This window comes from Excalfactoria chinensis, chromosome 1, assembly GCF_039878825.1.
Source record: "Excalfactoria chinensis isolate bCotChi1 chromosome 1, bCotChi1.hap2, whole genome shotgun sequence".
Lineage (NCBI taxonomy): Eukaryota > Metazoa > Chordata > Aves > Galliformes > Phasianidae > Excalfactoria > Excalfactoria chinensis.
The window spans coordinates 21,091,025-21,099,952 of record NC_092825.1 but is presented as its reverse complement, the minus strand read 5'-3'; the positions used below and the strand labels follow the sequence as shown (position 1 = coordinate 21,099,952).

Sequence of the window (8,928 nt, the reverse complement as noted above, 5' to 3'; positions counted from 1 at the left end):
TGACACCCCCGAGCCCCTCGTTAAACTTTTCCCTCGCGTGTGCACGCAGGGGTATCCCGGGGGGCCGCCTCACAGCGGATCCCAGAGCCCGGCCCCCGCCCCCTCCCTGCTGCTGGGAGGGGAGCAGCCTCCCGCTGCCCTCGGGCTCTCGCTCCCGCATCCCCGTAGGCACAGATACACGCACACACACATACACACGGCACACACTCACGCGCGCACACGTCACCCGAGCGCGGTCCCCGCCCCCCCGCGCCCCCGCGCCCCGACATACACTCCGCGCTCCCGCACCCGCGCGCACACGCACCCACCCCGCCGCGCGCTCGCCGCACACACTCGCGGCCGCTCCGCGGAGGGCGGCCCCGGCGCAGCCCCGCCATGCGCTGAGCGCGGCCCCGGCAGCAACCAGCACCCCGCACCCAGCGCTCCGCACCCCGCACCCCGCACCCCGCACCCGACATCGGCTGGGCCCGCCCGCGGCGTGGGGGCGGCCGCGGGGCGCGGCGCGGAGCCGTTCCCCACGAGAGGTGCAGCTCCGCGCGGGAGGCGGCTGAGGCAGACGGACGGAGCGGCGGGTGGGAGGAGGAACGGGACGATTTGGACATGCTCATTCTAGGGCGCTGGGTTGCCTGCATCCAGCTCGTCTGCATCCTCCGAGCGGGTGAGTGATGTTCCCACGGACCGAGCTTTGCCTTTCCCACCAACTTTTGTCTCCAGGCTCCGGCGCCGTTCTCCTCCCCTCTCTCATCCCCCCTCTGGCTGAGAGCGATGAGCGGCCGCTCGACCCCGAGGAGATGCGCCGTCACCCGCGGCTGGGACGCTCCCCTGCCCTTCCACCACCTCCGCGGCGCTCCGGCCAGCGCCTCGCGGGTCCCACGGGTCCGGGGGCGGCGGGAGCCTCGCGGGCGGCACGGGCACCGAGCAGCGTCCCTGCGGCCCTGGGTTGGGAACTGGGGCTCTCGCCTTTTGCCTGAAGTGTTTGTAAAGGAACCCAGGGATGGGAGGCAAAATTTCAGCCTCCCGCCCCCCGAGAAAGACTTGTTCTCCAAGAACTGGCTACGTCAGTGATTCCCCTAAAACGAGAGGTAGCCGCTGCCGTGAAAAGCAGAATATTCAATCGTTCATATGGGACACGGATTCCACACCGAGTATGGATTCATATAGATTTCAGTAGGACTCCTTACGTAACCAAATGAATTTTCAGCTCGTTGATGTACAACTGGAGTGCATGATGGCAATCGTGCACTGTTACTCACTGCTACTACAGCTGCCAGAGGCGGCTGGTGCTGCTAGCAGCACTGTTAATACTTAACCATATAAATATTAGGAGCCTAGGCAATGGGATTTGTATTGTACCGAATGTTCTTTTGGACTTTATGAGGTTCTGTCAAGTAGATAACTAGAAAGTAGGAGCTGTTTGCTTGCATTCAAGTATGAGCAAGTTGGGAGCGTCAGCCCGTTCTAACCGTGACCGCCTCTACAATAGTGCTGTCTTGGTGGAGCAGGCACTAACCTACATTTCCACCCAATAGGTGGTGCTGCTTCTGAAACCATGAGGCTCTGTAACAAAGATCGGGGTGAGGTGACAGTGACAGCAGCTCTGTATCGAGCTCCGCTCAGTTGGCAGGAACTACTTTTTGAAAGTATTTTCACCCCCTATCTGAAAGCCCAGTGGAAAAATGCAACTGTAAATATGATGAATGTAGCTGGCCGTTAATTACAGTGCATGATCCTTGGTAATATTTTAATGTCACTTTTAAACTTACTTATTTCTAAAAGTAGAGTACTTGATCTAAAATACTTCTCTCAGACTGGTTGGGCAACGAATGCCTTACATGGAAACACCCAAGAAGCTTTCATGTCATCTTTCTCCCATGTTAAGCCTCCTAAAATCAGATAGATGTACTCTCAGAACTGTTCTGAGGACAGAAGCACCGGGTGCTCATGTATGTGTGGAGAGGGGTTTGAACACGAGTGCAGAGCAGCGTGCCATGCTGTGATTGCAGTGTAATGCAACAAGATCGCCTTTTGGAGACTGATTTTCACACCCGGATGGTAAGCAGTGCAGGACACAGAGGCAACTTTTGATGAAACTTCTGTTTTGTTGATTTCATCTCACGTGTTCTTAAGAGATAAGTTGGTTTTGTGCAGCGCGGTGTTCAAAAACCTTTAGCACTTGTGAATGTTAAGGTCATGGGCTGGGAAGTTCTCTCAGTATGAGAAAACACAGTTCCTTCCTCACACAGGAGGTGTAATATAGATGCAGCTGCTGATTTTCACCTCTCTACACTATAGCTTTCAAACGTGGCCTGAAGGGGACACCCTTCCTGGATGTGTAGGGTGTTCTGACCTCGGCTGCTCACTGGGAAGGCTGGCAAGCCGTGCTACTTGGTGGGAGCACCCAATGCAGGTTGTTAGACAGATTTCATTTCAACATGTTTCTCCTTGAGTATCTCTCCTTAACTAAACATGATCTCATTTGATTGTATTAGTTCATTGAATTAAACATTGTAGAATAGAATCATAGAATGGCTTGGGTTGGAAGCAACCTTAAAAATCATCTAGATCCAGTCCCTTACCATGGAGCAGGTTGCTACTGCCCAGCTCAGGCTGCCCAGGGCCCCATCCAGCCTGGCCTGGAGTGCCTCCAGGGATGGGGCAGCACAGCTTCTCTGGGCAGCTGTGCCAGGGCTATTTGTTAGAATGTTATTTATTAGTATGTTGACATTGCTTCCTTTTGTTTTCTCATTAAAAAATAAAAATAGGTGGTTGTGTATTATTATTGTGTGGCTCCTTAGGTTGGATGAGAGAGGATAGCCAAGTCAGACAGGCTGGCTCTCACCATTGGGTATCTCTGGTACACACACCAGAACCAAGGCGCTGGGAATGGGATGTTGCTGAGGAGCATGGCTGCCTCCTGTGCTTCCTGGAGTCTGTGCTGGATCTCAGCAGCACATCAGTATAGATCCCAGCCTCACTGGCTTGCAGTTCCAAAAATTGCTGCTCAGTTTTCAGCTGGTCACGCAGAGCTGCATGGGGGGTTCTTTCCAGTGAATCAGTTGGGGAGTTTTGCTGTCGCCTCTGGGGGTTCAGCAAGGAAACCTCAGTCTCACATCAGTTTAGGAAAGACAAGAAGGTCACATCAGCTGCACCGACGAACCCCTTTAGAGCACTCTGAGGCAAAACGCTCCTTTGGGAATGACAAGGCAGTGACAGTTCTTTCTCTGTAACTGAAGAAATGCTTGGGGGCTTGGTTCTAAGATTCTAATAGCCCTGCTGAGATATGAATAGCACCTTCCTCCACAGCGCTGCCAGAGCCAAGAACTGATGTAATTATGTATGGGGCAGGGTATTATCCGGGTATTCTCGGTAAGTGCCATTCAGCCAAGTTCAATGGAACTACTTGTGGAATAAGATGCTATTCAGCCACAAGTGAGGGCACGTGAGAAATCTGCCTGATTGTTCGTGGACTGCACTCCGTACTTAGAAAAGAGCTTTCCTGTGAAGTTCCTTCTGTGCCTAAAATTAATGAAAAACAGCCCTGTGGACAATTCATTTCTTTTTTACATTTTCATTTTAAATGAGAAATACATGAATCTGTAATTACATCTATTCAGCATATTTTTCAGGCTGAATATAGCCTTTGGAATTCTGCCCTCGCTTACTGATGTGTTCCATATAACCTTCTTAAAGTCAATGGGGTATGCCCTTTTTGCAGCTTTAGTCTCATTGTGCTGAAGGAGAAATATTTGGTGTCTCTTCAGTAAGTTGGCTATTTATGAATTTGTGTAGGCAAGAAAATGCCAATGGAAAAAGGAACATGTTTTAACAAATTACATTATAATTGTGGCTAGATTTGAATCAAAGAGATGTAAATATTTAGGCAAGACCTAAAAAATATTCCCTGGCCTCGCTGGGAAAATATAGGGGTAATTTTACCGAATAAAGCAAAAAGTCCTTCCAAAATTAGCTCATTTACACCTTATTACTATCACTGTCTGACCTCAGCCATCATTTTGCCTTTCAAAAGGCAGCTAATTAAACTCCGTGACTTGTTTAATTAGTTGTGTTTCACTTTATTTTCAGTCTCTGGAGAAAAAAATAATCCCTCTTTTAGTTTGTTTCTGGCATTCCAGTACCACGGCTTTATTCACACAGAAGCATTACGGTTTCTCTGAATATTCTTTTATTAGAGAACTGACATCAGGACTGGATTTCCAAGCTACCAGATGGCGTGTATCTCACTAGCAACAAGAAAAGCAACTTCTCTGCTCTTTTTGGATGGCCCCAACTAATAATAATGAGAATCTGAAGCAGAGTATTAACTTAGATTTCTAAATCCAGTCACTTTCTGTTCATTCTCGTGAAAGCACATTTAGGCTCAGTAATCCCTTAAACTGTCAAAGGAATATGGGATCAGAGCCTTCTTAAGAGCTCTAACTTTTTTTTCTTCACAGTACTTTTGTTGGCCAGGTATTTGGCATAATTTGAACTCAGTTATAGTGGAGTAATACTACTGAACGTTACTTTTAATGCTTTAGCATGTTTTAAGATGACACTTTCCTATGGACATACATAGTTCTGATGGAGAGATTCAGTTTCACCATATGTAAAATGTAAGGGCTAAAAACAAAATAAGAATTTTAAGACTGTTTAAGCATCCACTTTAATTATCTGTAACTTCTGCATTTTTGTACCACAGAGATGGATACATGCTAAAATCCGAATGCACTGAATGGGTTTGTTTTGAGGTTCAAACACTGGCAAGTATGAGAAGTGGTGCAGAAATTAGTGACATTTAAAGACTTAACATCAGCGTAATTCACACTACTTTATGGTTCATATAGAAAATATAGCTGTACATGAATAATATATAAAGCTGCTTTATATGAATTGCTAAGGAGAACCCAAAGAATACAGATAAAATTACCACCCCAATTGGAAATTATTCTACTTATAATCCGGATTACAAATCACAATGGCAGTTTGTGAATGCAAGTGCTTGCCGCTTCTGAGGGAAGGCAGTTTCCTTTTGCTCATCATTTAAGTGGTCACTTCCCACTATGAGTTCTCTAATTAGGAATTTAAGGGTGAACAGATTCTGTTCTTTCACTGACAATTTCAATTCCTCTTCAAACTTGGAGACCTTCTCAGTATTCCTCTTAGGGCTGGGAAGTCTGCAGCAGTTCCGGAGCCCCCGGCTCCCATTTAACAGCACAATTCTTACAGCTTCATGCACCATTTATGTGGCTTTCCTGTATGAGGCATCCTTTGGCTATTCAATAAGCTTCTTTTCCCATAAAGACAAAAGTTACCTTTTTTGAATACACATCAAGGCTTCTGCATTGGAAAGATAAAGCAACAGAAAGCAAAGAACTTACAGTATTAAATAAACAAAACGAGTTAAATGAAAGATGGGAAGTTTTTCAGAGTGGTTGGGACTGTAAATGAAACTTGGCTCTGGTGGGTTCTTGAGGAACTGCTGTTCTTTTGTAGGAAGGTATGGTCCAGGTTGCTTGCTGAGTACAAATTACTGATGTTGGTTGGTTCAGTCTTGAGTCTCAGGTGGAAATGATTGATTCAGTGGAGATTTTAGAAATGAAATAGGGATATATACATATATGCATATAGACAGGTGACTGGTTGAAAAGGAGACTTCAAAGCACTGTGGATTGTTCTAGCTGAGACATGCTTTTCATAAGCTCCTGTTGCCTTCCTCTTCACCATGCTTGGACTTAGGTGTTCTTGTCCTCAGAGAAGACCTCAGATATGTTTCCAGCTTCTCAGCAATTTACCGCAGCTGTCCTAGGGCAAGCCAGTTGCTTGTTATTGCACTCAGCTGCCCAGCTCACCTAAGGGCAGTGCCTCTATCATGTGCCTAACAGCAGGGTGATTCATCCCACTTCATCTGAGCTTTTGCCTAAATCAGATTTCCTCAATCCATAGCTTATGCTGCAGTTTTAGATTCAGGGACTAAAAGGTGGACTAGATGTGGCTTGGCTATCTGGCATGTGGCAAGCAATATTTACTTCTACACATTTTTATAGCATTCTGTCAGACTTGCAAAGTATTGATTTATTCTTTTTTTAAAGGTATGTTTTACCTACGCAAGCACACCCCCAGAATTGTTTGCCATCTGGTTTCATTTTATTGCCATTCTGTTTATTGTTATAAAATCATGAAGTGGCTCAGGTTAGAAGGGACCCTAAAGCCCACCCAGTTGCAACCCATTGCCATGGGCAGGGCTGCCACCCACCAGCTCAGGCTTCCCAGGGCCCCATCCAGCCTGGCTTTGAGCACCTCCAGAGATGGGGCACCCACAGGTTCTCTGGGCAGCTGTGCCAGCACCTCAGTGCCCTCACAGTGAAGAAGTTCCTCCCAACACCTCACCTAAATCTTCATTCCTGTCTAAAGATATGTAGATATGTTTTTGATGGGAAGGAAAACCCCATAACAACTGCAACTCCTCAGATGTTCTAAAGGACTTATACTTTTCAAAGGCAAGAACAAGCACAAAGGTATATGAGTGTCAAGCTGTAGCTAAGTAATTTCATGAGGTTACTGGGACTGCTTACCTAACTAGTGAGAGGTTTCAGTAAGTTTTCAAGGGCAGTACACCTGTCTGCATGCTAGCTCTGAATTCTAACCTTCATTGCCAACATGTCTGTGCTACGTACTGGGTTACCTGATGACTGAAAGATAAAGCAGGTAGCATTCAAAGATGTGAATCTGTTCTGGCTTCACATGCTGAACTCCATGATTTCAACAGAAGTTCCCCAAAACAGCTGCTTCATTTGACTAAGCAGCTCATAATCAGAGTAACAGCTGGATTTGTACAAGTGACCTGAAGTTACTCCAGGTAATTTGTCTTCTAGCTCCATCTCCAACCTGACCAACTGTATTTTATCATTCCCTAGCCATTTGGAAAAGCACATTTGATTCCAAGCGTATGCTGCTTGTTTCTTTAATTTCCTTTTGCAGCTCTTAGTCTGATAGGCGCATGTAGGTGTGATAATTAACAAATTTGAGAGGCTGTAGAATTCCCCCTGCAGCCCGCTGGTGCATGCTGTTTGGTGTGTGGGACATTTCATGGTACATGGTGCCATCAGCACGCAACCCATCATCTGCACTGAGATTGAGATAGTCCTGTATGGTCTATGCCTATATCTCTCTTTGCAATCCTCTTTCATTTTCAGGCTGTAGTTTACGGTTCATTTATCTTGCAATGATAGCTTGTTGAGGAAAAATCCTGAGGAATGAAGTTCTCTTTTTTTCCACACTCCTTAGGTTTGTATTGCTGTAGGTATACAGATTACAGCAGAATTACTTCTGGCTCATCTCAACGGAACTGTGTGTGAATAAATCCTGGATGAGCATCAGGGAGCAAAAGATACAGATGAACTATCTGAGTTACAGGATGGTGCTGACACAAAAACAAGTGGAAACAAACTGGCACAGTGCAAATATAAGCTGAAATCTGAAGGCGGCTCCTACCCATTACAGCAGTGATATTTTGGAAAGTCTTTCCACTGCAAAAAAATAGATGGAAAAATCAATATATATATATATTTAAGAATAGAGATCCATATATTTCCATAAGACCCTGCAGCTCCTGGAGCAGAACGAATCCACACTGGTGACCTCAGAGTCACTGTCAGTGGGCACTATCTTATGGCTTGAGCTGTGCTAGGGAGAGAAGTGAGCAGAGTGCCCTTGGCCATGCCAGCCAGCTGTCCATACAGGAACAACAGCAAAAAGCCTTCCTTACTCCAGGCAGACACATCTGTAAGCTGGGTGCTGGCACTGAGGACTCCCAGCATCCCCACTGCCACTCTGCATTTCAGATCGCACTCAGAATTAAACCATCATCAGTCTATCCAGAAAAAATTAAAAAATTTTTAAAAATTAAAAAACAGTCTAATATAAAATCAGGAGACTTTAAGATATACTTGGCTTGTATTAAGATATATTGAGGCTTTTTAACCATTTGCAATTTTAAGTATGCAAAATCTCCTATTGCATCAGGAGGTAGGGGTATAATTAAAATACTATTAGAATATCTGAGAGAACTGGCTGTGTTCTCATTTTTTCACACTATCAGGCTATGGGGAATTCAGGGGAAAGGAGATTCCTCAGTTGGCTGTGTCCTCCTGTTCTGCAGAGCCATCCACAAAGCCCAGGCTGGCTTAGGCATCTACAGAGGGAAAGGAACCATATTAGAACGGCATTTTACCATGAACATTCATAGTGTGTTGGCTCAAGTCATTGGCTTGTTTTTATGTCTTACTATTCTTTTCCTAATTCAAGATCTCTGTGTCAGAAGTGAGCTGTTTGTTTGTTGTTGTTTGTTTGTTTGTTTCCAAATCAATCAGTGTAATGCAATCAATGTGAATGGAAGGCCCCAAGAAAGTGGAAACTCATTGCAGACTGGAAGGATATGGGCTTCCATGGGGAACTTCAGAATGAAAATCATATGCTGAAAAGCTTTATTGAGCTACAGCGTGAGAAGGCTAAATAAAGGATACACTGGAAAATTCAGGTATTCTGTACATTTTAGGGGTAGCAGAGTAGTGGTACAAACAGAGAATTTAAAGCAATTAAATTAGTCTCTCTATTTTCATGCTTCTCCTTCCAGCAACAAGTTTGTTCTCAATTTCAAATCATTTTATTTCCAAGTCACATTTGACACTAGATGAGTGCTGAGCATTTTCTCAGGCTCATCTGCCAATTTCTCTTTAATTCACTGTCTAATAAAATGTATGTCTTCCCTGACAGTTCAAAGGACTTTCTCCTCTCCATGCATTGTACCAAATACAAATGTGGTTACGTTTTAGACTGCTAATGTAACGGTCCTCCTGGCTGTTTTTTCTACCCCCTTCACAATGTGCATTTCCTACTTATTGACACAATTTCTGCTAATTTTTTGGTCAT

The 8,928-nt window shown here is 45.3% G+C and overlaps 1 protein-coding gene across 6 annotated transcripts in view; it reads left to right on the top strand.

The window, feature by feature from the left end:
- The first annotated feature begins 389 nt into the window (after nt 1-389).
- PTPRZ1 (protein tyrosine phosphatase receptor type Z1) overlaps nt 390-8,928 on the top strand; it is a 128,703-nt gene continuing 120,164 nt past the window's right edge. For 5 of the 6 annotated variants that reach the window (XM_072333424.1, XM_072333416.1, XM_072333399.1 and 2 more), the window contains exon 1: nt 452-658. In XM_072333424.1, coding sequence (XP_072189525.1) covers nt 601-658 — 58 coding nt within the window. In that variant the 5' untranslated portion in view covers nt 452-600. Of the gene's footprint in view, nt 659-8,928 lie in introns of all 6 variants that reach the window. The other variant, XM_072333408.1, reaches the window with a different exon arrangement.